We start from the raw sequence: 17,908 nt of genomic DNA on the forward strand, positions 1-17,908 counted from the left end.
TTATTATGCAAAACCCGAAAAATGATATCCTGTTAGAGACAAACTCAAAAAGGCACATATATCATCCATTTTTTGGCTGCAAAAATGTTCTGTGGGCAAAATGGTTTGAATAGATGCTGCAGCACTCAAATTCGCAATTTCCATCTATTCTGTGTAGGCAGTAGTTAATATCAATTGGAGTTGGCTGAATTACTGACATTTGGGAAAACAATGTGAGAGGTGGAAAGAAGGAATAAAATGGGTGCAACAGAGATGAGGTACATATCAGGGAGGAGAGTGAAAGGCAACATAGGGCATACCTACCTCAGGCTGAACTTTTTACTGGAGAGAAGAATCAAAACAGGAACTTTCAGCCATTTAAAAGAATGAAGCTGAGGTTCTGCTGTTAAAAAATAGCATTCAGATATTTTCTAAAGAAAGTTAAGTAGCACTATCAACTGGGCAACAGGATCTGAAATTCGACAAGGGCTTCTTTGGTGCCAGAGAAGTCTGTTTTGCTGCCCAAATTTTAACCCACCCACATTTGGACAGTCAGAAAGGTCCTGAGAAACCATTTGTATAACCTTCTCAGCAATACAACCCTCCAAATGTTCTGCCTGCATGGAGGTACTCCAGCATAGTACTTTCAGGGGCCTGAGCAGCCCTTCCTTGCAAGCTGCTCCTCTTGACAGTTCATGCTGCTTGAGATGTTACTTTGCAGACAGACAACTGCAATAACATAGTCTCTGAGTCTTCAATCTCAGAACTGAAACCTGGACCACAATATCCTTTGTTAGGTTATCTGACTAACTGACGGAGGAACAATGATAGGTGGAGGAACCCTAGTAATGTAATCAGTGGAAAAACCTAATCAGTGAAAATAAGAGCACATTGAACTGCTTGTTGCCTAAGACCATACAAGGGGAAGGATGGAACCATTGTCCTTGGTGTGAAATGGACAGTCAATGGAGAAACTCATCAGAAAACTTTGCAAATGAAAGGGTGTGACTGGCTACAGCAGCACAGGGTTGCTGTAGGAAGAAGAGCATTTTACACATAAGTGTGAAACTCATGACAGGATTTTTGAAGGGGACTGTGGAAACGTGTAAAGTTTGTTAGGGCAGGTTTAGTAGAAGGACCAAAGACGGGGAACAAATGTAATCAAGATGGACTGAGGAGGAAGAAGTATGGGAAAAAAAATAGAGGGAAAAGGAGAAGATAGGGCCAGTTGAATGTAAATATGTCTGGTCAGCAGCTTGTCTGACTGAAGTCTGAGCTTGAGGAGTACAGTCTGTCCTCTATTCTCATTAAATCTGATTTCTACCTTCTGTGTGGCTGTGCTTTCTACTCTAGATGCGTATATATGAATGCTAAAGAGCAGGAGGGCAGGTATGACTGCCAGCAGCTGGAGTGAGCTGAGGCTCAGTGCATCCTGTTGTCAGCAACTGGAGCAGGAGAGGGGTACTGCAGGCTGCTCCTGAAGAGACTGAGGATCTAAGGCTTACAGTAGCAGTGACCCATATATTACGTGTGTCATATTGTGCTAGAAGACTCCAGTCTTTACTGGCAGGAGAGAAAGAACAGGACTGGGCAATCTACATTCCTCCTGTTCATCTGAGGGCTGTGGGTGTGTAAGTGGGTGCTGGTAAATGCAGTGCTTTCTCTCTGTATAGACCTGTCTGTCTGAGCAGACTTAGCATGAGTGTGTACATGCTACCTTCTCATATAGAGACTGAATGCTTCAGGGAGCCACAACTTGGTGCAATGGCCATGACAGTGAAGCAGTAACTATATTTCATTTTAGCTGATTGTCAGGACAAATATCATGTCTGTGAGGTCTTTGTGGAGAAGTCTCCCAGAATAATTTGTGAATGTTTCACCTACAGACATACTTTTACGTTAAACAAGCAAGTATCAGAATCATCATTCCATGCACTAAAGAACCAGCATTACCAGCAAGTTACCTGCTCCTCTGATTAGGTAAGCCACAGATTGTTTTGTTCTCTCCAGCTTTTGTGATTTTAAGCCAAGATAACTTTGTTTCAATGTTCTTGTTTTAAATCCACCACTGATGCAGCATGCGTTTATTAAAACAGAACAAAAATCAACCAAAAAACCCCCAACCAATCGACCAACCAGCCCTTCAGAAGACCAAATAAACCCTCTTACCTCCAAGCTGTAGAGATACTTGAAACTGGTTTTATGCCTGGCTGCCTCTTCCACAGCTTGAGCTAATTTTACTGCTCCTCCACCACCAGCTGACCAGTGATTGCAGGGTACAGCATCAAATGCTCCAGACTGCTTTGCAATTTTACACACCAGATCAACCTCAGCAGCAGAGTCGGTTCTGCCAACCAAACAGTTCCATCTCATTAGTTTTTGTTTAATTAGTTCTCTTTTGTAACATTATATACTTAGCCTTATTCTATAATGAACAGTTGTAAAGCAAGTCTACATAGAAATTGTGCCATATACATAATGCAGTTATACACAGTATATGTACGTGTTATAGGCAATTTGCATGTAAGATTAATAGTTCCATAACAGTATCTACTTTTTTTTAGTGGTTTTAAAACCTTAAGAACTAGTTAGGATTTAAAGGTCTTTATGTTCATAATGGAAAAGGGAAATTCTTTAATAGCTTAATTGGTCCATGCCAAAATGTATTAATATAAAAATCAAGAACAGTGTGAAATTTTAACTGTGGATTTACCCACAAGAGTAATGAAAGACCAGACTTACTTGAAGACGTTTAGAGCAACCACAACAGGAACTCCAAAGAGCTGAGCAATTTGAATCTGTTTTTGTAGATTACAGCAGCCATCAGCTACCAGCTGGAGATTCTGTGCATTTAAATAAAAATTAATGGAAATTGTAAGATACATGAAGTCTTCTCCAGCCAAAGAATTTTCCATAAATTAAACTGAACATAAACAGTGCTGATCATGACAGTTGCAGGCAAGTAAAATGCTTCCAGAGAAAAATATAGGACACTTATTAATTCACATTTCAGTTAATAAGTAACAGACATATTTAAGTAACTAAGCAGTGCCCAAAACTTGTACATGAATGCACTGCTGTCTTCTGGAACAGAAGATGACAGTGCAGCTGATGACTTGTTGCTTGTCACAATTGTGAAATGGCTGTTAGTCTCTAGAGGTGCTAGATGCATACTCTAATCTATATATACATATATATCGCAGCAAAAAAAGATATTACTGGATTTCCTTATTTATTCTTTTACCTCACACTTTGTAGGCCTTAATTGCAACAACACACGTATCCCTTAGTCTGATAAAACCAAAAGACCATCATTTGTCTACAGTGAACAGACAAGAAAACAAACCTCTAGAACACACTCTTGTTTGAAGAGTGACATCCAACACCAAATGTGAAGCACAAAGAGATTAAACCTGTTGTTTAATGAATAGGTTAAGCTATCACTAATTTCAGGGAGTGTTTTTGACCTCTGCACCACTCTGCTCTTGTGCTTCCTCAAATGACACTATGACAGACTGAAGAGCTGAGCAGCCTGACAATTTTGTGGGTCTGGAAAAACTACTGGAAAAAAGCTGGTTTTCAGCTAGCTCAGTTCCTCAGTACAATCTACCATGCAGTCACACACATAGCACACGTAAGAGAGATAACACTAAGTGACTGGGGGAAGATGAGATGGCCTTACCTGTTGGCAATGCCTGTTAGGTGTTCACTGAATGTCAGCATTAGAGCATAGTATTGTCAAACATGAGGGTGCCCACTATCCATGCAGAAGAACAAGTTCTGACTCCTCATACACCACACTAGTATGTCCCTTTAAATGAAAACTTCTCCTAAAGTTTTATAATAGTTTCTCTTACCTCTTCTGTGTATTCTTTTTTCAAGGGGGCACCAGCAGTTACCTGGAATAATAAACAATTGACATGATGGCAGATTGACACTTGTCATAATCCTAATTGGTCTCAGGTGCGCTTTTGCTTACTTTTCATACTGCCAGTTAGCAACATCTCAGCTCAACTGCAGCTTCTATTTTATTCCAATACAACTAACACACGGAGGAAAGCAACACTTCCTACTGTATTTGAATATCAAGATACAGGTAGTAATTCAGCAACTAGTTGTAAAAGACTTATTAGAGGGGAGGTAATTGGATTCCATGCTTAACAATGCACCAGCAGTGCAAGTGCAAAGACAATGAACAGCGATCTCCAACAGCTGGCTGATGGAGTAACAGTTACACAGCTGTCTAGAAGAACATCATCTTTGGGTGCCCTGTAATTAGTGCCCATGACAAGGAGCTGAATGTAAATAATTTACTCTGCTGGAAAGCACAAAGGTACACAGAAAAAGAGTACTATCAGAGTACTATTCTGAATCTATAAAGACCTCAATACATTGACCCCAGGTGCTGGACTTAGTCACTTTGGTTTTGATCCATTTCATAGCTAATCTCTCAGTAAAAATATCTGGTACTCTACATGCCCCTGTGACACACTATGTAAACAAATGAAAGCTTGATACTTCTAAAGATACAAATAAGACAGACAAAGAAACAGTTATTAAGACATATTTCAGTTCTATTTTCTGCTAGATTTAATGATACACACATGACGATACATCTGCACTGGTAGGTATGGAAGAATATAAATAAAAATAAAGAAAACTTGCATTAGAACTGGACTAAAAATGTAAGAAGTTATATAATTGTATCAAACTGAAAGACTGAAAAAGGACAACTCAGCTTTAGCGCTAAGAAACTGTTAGCTCTAAGGGAGACCATGCATTCAAAAATTTTGTGGCTGTGGAAACAGCTCTGGTATTTTCACCCAGTGAAACTGTTTCCCTGGTAGCATCACTTCTTGCATGCTGCTGGACAGATGGAAGTGTGTCTGTCTGCCTGGCTAGTCTGACCTGACTGTGTGACTTAGGAGTAATTCTACAATCAGTAATCTGTACAAGCCTTTTCATGGTTTAAACAGCAAAAACCAGTATATTGGTGACTTTTGGTACACTGGGAAAACACTTGCAAAATTTTATCAGTTACCTCAGTATCCCTGAGGGAATTAAACCGAGCATATTGGAAGGACAGAAGGATTTCCATTATTGCAGTGAAACAAATCACAAAACCTTCCCTAAGAATGTTCCCTACTTTTACGTGCATACTGCAACCCAAACCCTTCAAATTCCTCCTCAGCTGCCAACTTTTCCAGCCTTTGATTACTGGCTGGGAAAGTGCACACACAGAGTGTGCTTACAAACACTATTTCAAAAGGCAGGGAAAAGAATATATATACGTATTATAGCTTTTTATTTCATGCAAGCAAATTAGCAAGATTTAATACTTCTGCAGAGCTCTTCCATCCCTTCTCTTTCACCTGTGTCTTTCTATTCCTGCATAGAGGTAACTTCTATATGATGAGGTAACTCAAGAAAGATATTTAAATACTGGCCTACAGGCTACCCCCAGTGTTTCTTAAACCAAGATATTTCACTTATCTCAAACATCAGCAACAATTTTATTCTCTAAAAAAGGTGAAAAAACTTACATTTGGCCCACCTCCATGCATCTTCAAAGCCCTCACTGTAGCAACAAGTACAACCACACTGGGAACTAAGCCAGAAGCTCTGCATTTGATGTTGAAGAATTTCTCCATCCCAATGTCAGCACCAAAGCCAGCTTCAGTTACTGTTAAACATTATAAAAACAAAATAAAACCACACGTAAAACATGCTTTCAGTTAAACACTGGGAGATATTTCTACTTTAGCATACAGTGCACTTAAATATACACTAGTACTCAGTTTCGAATGAACTTTCAAATAGAGGTCTGTTTACATTACTGAGTCTGATTAAAAAACTATTCCCACCTCAGAAATAAATTATCTTATTCTTGATATACACAATATGTCATCAGAAGAAGTCACATGGGGGGAAAACCCCCAAGAAATCCAAAATAGTTTGAATCAAAGTATTTTAAAAACATCTAGTCCTCTACAATGCCTGTTTCTGTGTAATTATATTTATTTTAAATGTCTTACATAAGTAAGACTTCCTTATATTATTCCTCCTCCCTTGATTTCATTAATGATAGGCTTCTATCACAACTAATGGACCTAAATTCTCCTAGGTTTGCAGAACTTCTGATCATTTCTTGCTTTTGTGAAGAGGATGCTTAATTATAAACACAAAACAGCAGCTATTGCCATGTCTCAGGGTTGAAGATACTATTAAATAGTGAATTTTATAATGGAATTTTGCACCAAAGTCAGACATTAGTGTAATATGACCCAGGAGAAAAATGTGTAGAGAATTAGGATACACCTGGCACAATATTTTCAGCGGATCTACAAATAAAAGAGAAGCTAATCTCTATTAAATTCTGTCAGTCTCTTCAAAAACTGTTTTTTCAAATATCTATTATTTCAATTATCTCTTTCAAAATCCAAATAATTTCTTTTTCCTGAGACGAATTACAAGCACACAGTAATTAAAAAAAAATAATAATCAAGGGATTAAGTCTTCTGTTGGTTGAAAATTTGCCAAAGTAACTATTTCCCACCAGAACAAACAGAAAGAGTTGGGTTCAGCGTGTGCTGCTAGAAGATATGAAGGGATTTTCAGGCAGGGTGGGAAAACAGCTTGCTCCTGAGGCTTCTGGACCCGACTCTAAGCAGGGCTGGTAACATGCACTTATAACCCCAATCAGCTTGCAAAACTAGTAAATTTTCTTTTCTTTCTCTCATTCATGACAGCAGTTTTAACTCTCATGCTTAGGATCAGAGGGGACCAAAAAGAGCTGACTGAACATTTTGGGGCTGGAAATCTTCAGCAGGGTTGAGGAGGATGAGGCACAGATCTGCTCTGCTGCTGTGGGAGGAAGTATCTTTCTGTTGGCAGCTGATGCGCTTTAGGAAGTCCCAGCCTTTGTACATTTGTCCTTGCCCCACCGGTCCCTTTCCACCTCTTCTTCGTTTTGCACACGCTGAAACAATTGCCTGTGTGGCTCTGCTCAGAGGGAGGAAACGGCTGGGAGGAGGAAGGAAGAACTAGCAAACAAGGGGGTGGCTGCGCGAGAGCAGAGACCTCCCGAAATAGTAATATGGCGAGTGTCATGATTAACGTTCTCCAAAATCATTGTAATAAGTATATTATCTTTTACTGAACAGCTCTGAGAAAGAGACATACCACACATGGAAACAAAAAAAAAACAAAAAGAAAGAGGTTTACACAAACACAGTAATTCACAGGAACAAAGCTAATGTCAGGATTAAGTCATATTAAAAGCAGAGCCAGGGATCACATGCCTGCTTTCCAGTAACCCCCATTCTTCTTCTCTGGTCTCTTCTGTGGTACAGGGTGATTAATGAGACCTCTGAGTCACGAATATATAACCATGATCAATCTTTAATATAAACAATAGATAAACTACCAAGTACTTGAGAGGGTGGGAAAATAATTTGTCTCTTAGCGATTGCCAGCTTATACACATAGCAGTCTCCTAACATTTCCAAACAGAGTTTCCAGGGAGTTAATCTTTTTCATGCCAAGCCTCTTAGAATCATAGAATAGTTAGGGTTGGAAAGGACCATAAGATCATCAAGTTCCAACCCCCCTGCCATGGGCAGGGACACCTCACACTAAACCATGTCACCCAAGGCTCTGTCCAACCTGGCCTTGAACACCACCAGGGATTGAGCATTCACAACCTCCCTGGGAAACCCATTCCAGTGCCTCAACACCCTTACAGTAAAAAACTTCCTCCTTATATCCAATTTAAACTTACCCTGTTTAGTTTTAACCCGTTACCCCTTGTCCTATCACTACAGTCCCTAATGAAGAGTCCCTCCTCAGCATCCCTGTAGTCCTCCTTCAGATACTGGAAGGCTGCTCTGAGGTCTCCACGCAGCCTTCTCTTCTCCAGGCTGAACAGCCCCAACTTTCTCAGCCTATCTTCACGCAGGAGGTGCTCCAGTCCCCTGATCATCCTTGTGCCCCTCATGGAACTGCCCAACAGTTCCATGTCCTTTTTATGTTAAGGACACAAGAACTGCACACAATACTCCAAGTGAGGTCTCACAAGAGCAGAATAAAGGGGCAGGATGACCTCCTTCGACCTGCTGGTCACACTCCTTTTGATGCAGCCCAGGATACAGCTGGCTTTCTGGGCTGTGAGCGCACACTGAAGCCAGCTCATGTTCATTTTCTCATCGACCAACACCCCGAAGTCCTTCTCCGCAGGGCTGCTCTGAATCTCTTCTCTGCCCAACCTGTAGCTGTGTCTGGGATTGCTCTGACCCAGGTGTAGGACCTTGCACTTGGCATGGTTAAACTTCATGAGGTTGGCATCAGCCCACCTCACAAGCGTGTCAAGGTCCCTCTGGATGGCATTCCTTCCCTCCAGCGTATCAACCGAACCACACGGCAAACTTGCTGAGGGCGCACTCAATCCCACTGTCCATGTCAGCGACAAAGATGTTGAACAAGACCGGTCCCAGCACCGATCCCTGAGGGACACCACTCATTACTGGTCTCCAGCTGGACACTGAGCCACTGACCACAACTCTTTGTGTGCGGCCATCCAGCCAGTGCTTTATCCACCGAGTGGTCCATCTATCAAACTGATGTCTCTCCAATGTAGAGACAAGGATGTTGTGTGGGACAGTGTCGAACGCTTTGCACAAATCCAGGTAGATGACGTCAACTGCTCTACCCCTGCCCATCAGTTCCGTAGCCCCATCATCGAAGGCCACCAAACTGGTCAGGCAGGATTTCCCCTTAGTGAAGCAAGGGGAAGTTGTTCAAGTTTTGAAGGGTCAATTTTCCTTAGAGAAAGACGTATTGCAAGTCTACCTTTTGGTGAGAGAAAAGCAAGATGACAGCCTTCCAGGAAGCACAGGAACTGCTCACATAGCACTTCACAGCTCTCATGAAGATGTTAGCCACCCTTCAGACAGTCTGAATAGCCATGGAAAATGCGGAGAAAGACTGTGCAGTGCACTTATCTGGGTAGCTATGTGTATCTTTCTATTCTTTGCAATGATTTCCTTTGATGTAGAGGGAAAAATGCACATTTGCCAAAACAACCCAAATCACGTATCAGTATCCAAAAAGCTAACAGAACACTGGTGTTCACCGAGGAGAGTGCTGCAACATGGAGAATGGAATTTCTTCATTTGAAGCAAAGGAAAGGGAGACCAACATCAGTGCTTCCTCCAGTGTGCGGAAGGAAACAGGATGCAGTAGAAAAGCTGCCTGGATGAAAGTTGCAACTACATTTTATCCCCTCCAAGGAATAGTGAGAAGATAGAGTAATATGCCAAGCTATTATACTTTGAAATCTTTGTGCTAAAACACTTAATACAATTACTTTCAGATTGTTTCCTGCTTTCAAATGAGTCAATGAAAAACAAATACAGACTATGAAACGGAAGTTTCAAGCTAGTCTACATTTAGAGATTATGAGATAAAACAGCTAATAACTTTAAATGTAACAACAGAAATTTAAAGTGATACAAGGACTCATTTATTTCAGTTATCATTTCATTTACACGGTTTGCCAACAGAAGGCAATTAGAAATTACAGGTGAAATGATAAAGATTTTTGGGAACAAACTTACACCTAGGCAGATGTGGCCTGCTGTACCTCAAGTGAAAGACTGTTTGACACAACCACTATCATCTGCCGACACAGCCTTTACCAAGCTTCAGTTCCCTTCCCCAAAAGCTCTTTATCCTGTCTCCTGCCAAGCAGCCATTTTGCAGCCCCATCAATCACTGCTACCTGGGCTGCTGCCCCACAGGCAGGTAATAGATTTGATGATGTCAGCATGATGTTAGCTGCTTGTTCTGATTTCCTGGCCACAAACCCAGCAGTTTTAAGGAAAGTAAAGAGGTAAATTCTTTGCCTTCAGAAAGGTAACAGAAAACATACAGGTATTTGCATTTCCAGCCTGAGAACACAATCCCATGGCAACAATGCCAGCCCAGGATTTTTACAGTTCCAGGCCTTGCTTTGCATTCTGGATCCCATTCTTGCACTGACAAGGCTGGACAATGATCTGGAGAAATATGAAAATATTATTTTCTGGATGTAATTTTCAGTGAGAAAAGCTCTCTTGACTCTCCTGCTGTGTGGTCATATAAAATGCAAACCCTAATTCTACAAACACTCTGTTGCTTGATTTTATGCTTCTATTTTACAACCTAAGTAACATAAGGAAGGTTAGAATGAGGATTAAAAATTAAAATTTCATGTATCAGCAGTGCACTACCATTACATTACTTTTAATAGTGGGCCATATGTCAAATCTTGCAATTAATACACATATTATATTTTGCCGAGGTGAGTAGCTCCAGAGAGGATGCATTCAACACCAGAGCAAGGAGAAATACAGCATCCAGGAGCCTCAATTCCGAGGGCAAAGAGCCCGCGAGAAAGGTCTGTGTCAGGCTGCCTAATGAGGAGGACTCTGTGGATGAAGCTCTCTATAAACAGATGGGAAAAGCCTCACGCTCACAGGCCCTCGTTCTCATGGGTGACTTCAACCACCCTGACATCTGTGGAATGACGGTACGGCCCGGCACAAGCAATCCAGGAGGTTCCTTGATTGTGTGGAAGACAACTTCCTCATGCAAGTAATAGAGGAACCGACAAGGAGAGGTGCCATGCTTGACCTCGTGCTCACCAACAGTGAAGGGCTCATTGGAAATGTGGCACTGCAGGGCAGCCTTGGATGCAGTGACCACGAGATGGTTGAATTTGAGATCCTCAGGACAGTGGGAAGAGCGTGCAGCAAGCTCACTGCCCTAGATTTCAAGAAAGCAGACTTTGGCCTCTTCAGGAACCTGCTTAGTAAGGTTCCATGGGATATAGCCCTAGAGGGCAGGGGGGCCCAAGACTCTTGGCTGGTCTTCAAGGATCATGTGCTCTAAGCTCAGGAGTGTTGCATCCCAGCTAGAAGGAAGTGCAGCAGGAGGGCTAGGAGACCTACACGGATGGATAAGGAGCTGCTGAGGAAACTTAGACGGCAAAAAAGCAGCTTATAAAAGGTGGAAGCAAGGACAGGCGGCCTGGGAAGAGTACAAGGATGTTGTCTGGGAAGCTAGGGACCAGGTTAGGAAAGCTAAGGCGCAGTTAGAATTAAATCTGGCAAGGGATGTGAAAGATAACAGAAAGGGCTTCTATAGGTATGTAGCAAACAAAAGACAGACTAGGGACAACGTGGCACCTCTCCAGAAGCTATCGGGAGAACTGGCTACCCTAGGTTTGGAGAAGGCTGAGACTTCTTTGCCTCAGTCTTCACCAGCAAGTTCTCTGACCACACCACCCAAGTCTTGGAAGGCAGATGCGGGGACTGTGAGAATGAAGATCTTAGGCCCACTGTAGCAGAGGATCTGGTTCAAGGTTAATTTAGGAATCTGAATGTGCACAAGTCCATGGGCCCTGATGAAACCCATCCCTGGGTCCTGAAGGAGCTGGTGAATGAAGTTGCTAAGCCACTGTCCATCATATTTGAAAAATCATGGCAGTCGGGTGAAGTTCCCAATGACTGGAAAAAGGGAAATGTAATCCCCATTTTCAAGAAGGGGAAAATGGATGACCCGTGGAATTACAGACCAGTCAGTCTCACCTCTGTGCCTGGCAAAATCCTGGAGCAGATTCTCCTTGAAAGCATGCTAAAAACAACAAGGTGCTTGGTGACAGCCAGCATGGCTTTACTAAGGGGAAATCCTGCCTGACTAATTTGGCGGCCTTCTATGATAGGACATGGTAGAGCAGCTGATGTCATCTACCCGGACTTGTGCAAAGCGTTCGACACTGTCCCACACGACATCCTTGTCTCTAAATTGGAGAGACATCAATTTGATGGATGGACCACTCGGTGGATAATGAACTGGCTGGATGGCTGCACGCAAAGAGTTGTGGTCAATGGCTCAATGTCCAGCTGGAGATCAGTAACGGATGGTTACTCTTCCTTCAGGGGTTGATGTTGAGGCAAATCTCATTCAACATCAGTCTCCAATTCCACTTTAATGTTCATGCAAATGAACAAATCACTGTGATGGTTTTGTTTCTTGTTTATAATTACCATAACCTCTTCATGGAATTACTGCCTTGCCAAGCAATCTGGGAATATTTTATCACCTCCACATGACAATAGCTCAAATAGAGTGTCATGGTTTAAGCAGCTAATCAGATTTCATCATCATGCTTAATACAAAACATAATTTTTCTCCATCTAAAAATACATTTATCATGCTTTAGCTGCATAAAGTGGTTTCACATTAGCCTCACATTTACATATGTTTTAAAGCCTTAGAGAAAGCGATATTTAGGTTGTTTTTTTTGAATTAAAGATATTTCACCCACAATTGATGTAAACTGAGGGTAATTTCCAGTGAAAGTAGCTTCTCCCTAGTCAGCCCTTTCTATCAACAAATCAATGTCAAAATAAAACTTTTTTACTATAAAGGGCCAAGTCAGATGCATACATATGAGGCAAAGCTTTAGGACACAAATTGTGAGCCTGGATTCCTGAACAGTGTAAAAGGAAATGGAAACTCTGAGCTGCAAGCTGCCATTTACTCCCCACATATAAACATATCTGTTCTGGTGCAGCTGTCTGCTGGTAAACTCAGGAAAAGAAGAGTTCAAAGTCACAGAAGCACATGAACTGTGAACCTGGAGCTGGAGGCATGCTAGCTGTAAAGTACTGATATGTTCATGTTTAAGTGAAAAATACCAAGGTACACAACTGCCAAAATAAACTAGGATGATCAGTGATTTCTCTAACAGGATATCATATTTTTGTTAGTATAACTAAGGATGAATAAACCAGATGTTTGTTCATTCTGACTCTGGCAAATGTTTAATATGAGCTTCCATTGTTATGACTGATTTTGGAATGTAACAGATACTTTTTTTCTCTTCTATCTGCCCACCCCCCCAACAGAGGGAGTTTTCCTGCACTCAATACAGGCACTCACTGCTACCACTCCTGAACACAAAGTGCAGCATTTTTCTGCTCAGCATTTTTCATGGCATGAGGAAAATAATTTGCAGAGGCTAACAAAGTATTATTTTGTTATTGTTAGGCCTAGGAAAAAAGGTATTCACCACTCAGTTAAGCAGAACAAAATGTTATTGGAGGTAACAGGTATTTTTCACTCTTTGCTGAAGAAAGATGCCAGGGCAGTATGTACTCTGCAGAGGTACGGGCACTGCAGTTTTCTGAGTTTTGACCACCAATACACAGTTTTGACTGAACCAGAAGATAGTGCAGTCCTGGATTCTTAAGCCAAAGGGATCACGTTTTTAACAACTATTAATGGGATTTCTTCTGAAAGAGGTCATAAGCAAAATAAACTTTACTTTCAGAAAGCAGATTGTATGAAGTTATGTTCAATAGTAAAAATACTATTCACTTCAGACTATCTGTGTGGAATTCTCTCCAAACATAGACAGAAAAGCCCACCTGCATGAGTGTACCCAGAGAGGCACGCTGTAAATGCCCGATTTCTGGTTCTACTGGTGTACCTCCCAAGCTGCAGTACTCAAGTTCTAGCACTTGAGACCCCTCCTAATATAAATTTCTTTGGAGGGAAAAAAGTCTTGTGGAAATTTTCAGCTTCTCCACATAAACAAAATGTCAGCTGAAACAAAGATTTGCATTCAAGTACCCTGCCATCACACCCCATGACAGTAGCAGTTCCCCTCATGCTGCCTTCCTCCAAAGGAGACCTGTCTCCGGTGGCTGCCAGTCTCAGGACATCACTGCCTGCCAGGCTGCATGGCGAGCTCAGCTCCCAGGAATATACTTCATTTAAATGTCAATTCCCCTTAACAAACTGTTTCAACCTTTTGCTCAGAAACATTTCTTTCTCCATAAGAGATGAATTTTACCATTTAAATGCAGAGCAGCTTTAACTAAGAAACTAAAGGTTATAGCATAACCTCTCACAGTTATTCATTTTAGATGCCAATCGCTGTTAACCCTCCAAAAGATTCCCGTACCTTAAACAAATGAATATGCACAATGACTCATACAGATTATTCCCAGACTATAGACAAAAAATGAAAAAAGAAAGTTCACTTTGTTTGCTAGAAGGTGAAGATAACCCTTCAATCTCAAGTCTCTCACAATTAAGGATACGATTCCTCTTTGTGGGTTTTAAATGCCTGCTTATATATATATGATGCACATGTTGGATTTGAAATTCAAGGGGGGAAATCAAACTGAAAAAAACAGGAGCTGACAGGAGCTAGACAGAAAGCATGCCCTGCACATCTCCACAGCCCTGCTTGCCTCCCCCTCTTGAAAATATGCAGAAGTGCAACTGCAGTGATTCCTTCCTGCAAAGCACCAATTTAGGGCATGGTTTTACACTGTGGCTTGATCAAATGAGCACCTTGCCTTGCTGAAAGGGCAATTCCTGTTCCCTCTTAAGTCTTCCAGCATTTACCCCCTGCTCTCTCCCTTCCTCCATGCTGCCCAGACTTCCCACAGGTTTTGGCACTCATCTAATTGGAAGGCAAACTACTGGAATATGCTAACCAGAAAACAAACTGAAAAACACACATCAGCTACAACAGAAAAATTTCCACTGAGTTAGATTTGAATCAACTGAAGTGAGACCAGACAAGCATCTGAACGTGGTCAAAAAAGCAGCAAAAGTAAACAAGCAAAAGCAGAGGAAGGAAGGGAGATGCTGATTTAAATGGTAGAAAAATCTTACTTCATCCCTAGCCACTTTGTCAAACCATACTCTGATATTTCAAATGTAAAACTTGACATGTTCCCGCAACTCACTAATAATGAGCTTGTTATTTATATTTATTACTAGAGATTAAAAATTTGAAGATGTCTTACAAACCACAAACAATTCATTCTAATATAAATAAAATGAACTGTATGTGGCTTCATGGGCTACATGTTCCTCTGTATTCCTCTGCTAAGTCTGATGGGTTTTACAGTCACTTTCTCTTAACTCCTGTGTCCTATACTTACCTAAAGTCTCGTAATTCTTAGGGTAAGTGTTGGCCCCTGACAGGAATTGTAATGCATAACGGAATACACAAACCAAACATATACAGTTTCCCCTTTTCTAACCTCCTTTTATTACTATATTAATTATAGAAGTTCAAACAGAAGAATTGTGAACTTTAGGTTGCATCCTTTTACCATTCATAGCACGTTTCCTTTGAGGTAACAGAATATCATTTGCTCATAAGACAAATGACCATGTTTTTAAAGTGGAGCACAATTAATGACACAGGAATAAGGCAATTACGTCATCTCAAGTATCTCTGCTTAAGAGATTATCATGGCCTTTGGCAAAGAATAATTAGCCTTCTGGTAATTACAAAATGAAATCCTCACCACTTTTTTATTTGGAGCTGCATGTAAGGAATAAGTAACAACAGCACAAATGGATCTTCATTTAATGCCATTCTTGTATAATTCCCCACCTGCAAAGAGGATATTAACTTATGGTACCCCCTAAGTGTTTAAAATAAATTTCATCACATCTAAACCATGTCCATCTGCCTATCTCACTACCAGACTTTCATTTACTTTGACTTTTAAAAGATCCCGTTCTCTGAAGCTTCCACCCCAGACTGAAGCTAAGACTGACAGCTCTATTGAGCTTTCAGGTTTTGGATCCTCCTACTCCCCTTGGAAGAGCTATGGAAAATGCACCTTGAAAATGCACCCTGAACATGCTGTGAAGAAGTCACGTTACAAGCATCTGGAAAACACTGACTTCAGGAAGCAGACAGAAAGCCTGAGGATTTATTCCCTGGGAAAGATCCACCCATTTCACCAAATGGCCATGAAGTAACACCTGTGTTAGCACCAATATTGCCTTGAATCATGAAAAAGGAAAGAGGGGATGCAAAGGACTTATTCTTGAGACAGAACACCACTTCAGCATACGCTCTGGAAGATGACATACATTCTAAAGAGCAGCAGAAATACAATCAGGCAACAAGTGAGGGTACGGGCTGCAAATGACAAATACGCAATTATTTTGCAGCCATACAGGGTACCCTCAGAGCCTACCACAACCCAGAGACAAAATCCATTTAACCAGCCACCATTATCAGCCGCTAGTCTGTGGGCGCTCATGCCCTCCTGCGTGACTTCAGACAGGGATGGCCATGAGAGGTGGCAAGGCCAGGAAGTCGCCTTCCCAGTCATACATGCTCCTCCTTGCTCTCATCACAAAACAAGAGTGCCTGCGCGCATGGATGGCAGGAGAGTGGTGTTGGCTGAGTCTGTGGTGGATGTCACACAACAAAGAGCCATTGCTGAATCAGGATGATCAATGCTCCCGTCACTTGGTGCAATCACCCGAGGCATACCAGGCATGGAGTCATCAATCATTGATGTGTAAGCCTACCCCATAACGCATGCAACTATTCGCCTTGGGCTGCTGCCTTGTTAAAACTCCCCCAGCCGCTTCACCAAAGCACACATTTTGAGAAGTATCCACATTCTGCCTTTCTAAAAACCTGGGGAGTGCTTGCTTATTATGATAATAATTTCATCCATGACTTAGGAACTGTCTTTTCAGTATATGCATGTAGTGAATCCGCCTGCTTTGTGACTGCCCTGAGAGGGGACACAACACTATTCTTGACAAAACTACTGAGCCATGTTTTAGAAATTCATGGCAAAGAGCATCTCCCGTTATGTATCCCCAGGAAGAAGTGTATTCCACGGCACTAGCTGTTTGAATTGATAAAAAAAAAAAGCCCAGGGAAACATCTGATGCGAAGGCAAGTTACTATACAAGACTATCCCAAGAGCTTATCTTGGGGAGCTGAGCACTGGTGGAAATTCTAGAGAGTGCAATGCATGTACCAAACACATACAGAATTTAAAATATAAATACACAGAAAGACTTTCCATGGAGAAAGAAAGCACCAGATACTGTTAGTAATATTTTAGGAGATGGGGAAAAAATGCTTAGCAGCATACATGCAGCATAAGCCACAGAAGAGCAGATGAGGGTAAAAAACGTAAGCACGTGAAGCCCACTGTGCTGCACAGACTTTGTGAAATAGCCACATGCATGGAGAAAAGCAGCAGAAGCAACTCTGGAAATCATGAAAGCTTCTGAGATGCAAGCCTTCCAATATGTTTTGAGGTAGGCATTAACTTGATTGTAATCATCTATGTACTTAAAATAAATTGTACAAACCCGGTATCTGAACCTCAACTCAAAGTGTAAGATTAATGGCTTCTGTCAAACTTATGAATATGTATTTACAGTTTTCTTTATAATTTTTGGATGAGGATAAAGGACTCAGCTGGTTAAAACTGCTGTGGGAAATAAACTGTTGAACCATACGTGTGAGTATACATGTAATCTATCTTAGAGTAAGAATCACAAACTGAGGAGACTAAAGATACTAAGGTCACACACCAGCAAATTCCACATGGAGAGGGAGTTTCCTACATGGATTTCTCAATTAAGAACATAACTGAAACTGAAATCAAATGAACCATTATTCTGCTAGAGTACAAGATAAATCCATTCAACTGCTCATGGCTAAACCAATTGTATAATGTCTACTGTGAATTTCTCCACTTAACCACAATTCAGGTAATTAAGGCAACAGAACTGCCATTGCAAACTACCCATTACCAGTCCTAAAATGTTTGTACATTATTAGTGGATCTCCCTTTACTACAGATTATAAATTATTATTCTTTTTTTAGTCCTCTTCATAATTGGCCATCATCTTGTCATCTCAGCTACTCTGCTGCCTTTAGCCCTCCCCCTCATTTTTATGCTTTCTTACTCCTCATGCAGCAGAGGTCCCCAAACCATATATTGAATTAATAATTGGCTGCAGAAAAAGCTGAACCTGCAATCCTTGATTTATGAAGCTGTTACTCAGCCTCTTGGGAGCTCTGTTTGA

The 17,908-nt window shown here is 41.3% G+C and overlaps 1 protein-coding gene across 7 annotated transcripts in view; it reads right to left on the reverse strand.

The window, feature by feature from the left end:
• MTHFD1L (methylenetetrahydrofolate dehydrogenase (NADP+ dependent) 1 like) overlaps positions 1–17,908 on the reverse strand; it is a 155,905-nt gene that overhangs the window by 63,025 nt on the left and 74,972 nt on the right. For 5 of the 7 annotated variants that reach the window (XM_061378658.1, XM_061378659.1, XM_061378660.1 and 2 more), the window contains 5 exons: positions 15,691–15,726; positions 5,523–5,662; positions 3,837–3,878; positions 2,722–2,822; positions 2,149–2,326 (listed from right to left, as the gene is read on the reverse strand). In XM_061378658.1, coding sequence (XP_061234642.1) covers positions 2,149–2,326; positions 2,722–2,822; positions 3,837–3,878; positions 5,523–5,662; positions 15,691–15,726 — 497 coding nt within the window. The remainder of the gene's footprint in view (positions 1–2,148; positions 2,327–2,721; positions 2,823–3,836; positions 3,879–5,522; positions 5,663–15,690; positions 15,727–17,908) is intronic. The other 2 variants (XM_061378664.1, XM_061378663.1) reach the window with 1 other exon arrangement.

Source organism: Neopsephotus bourkii, unplaced genomic scaffold, assembly GCF_033783945.1.
Source record: "Neopsephotus bourkii isolate Nb327-2 ecotype Australia unplaced genomic scaffold, CSIRO-AGI_Nbou_v1 NB_1767, whole genome shotgun sequence".
NCBI classification, from domain to species: Eukaryota; Metazoa; Chordata; class Aves; order Psittaciformes; family Psittacidae; genus Neopsephotus; species Neopsephotus bourkii.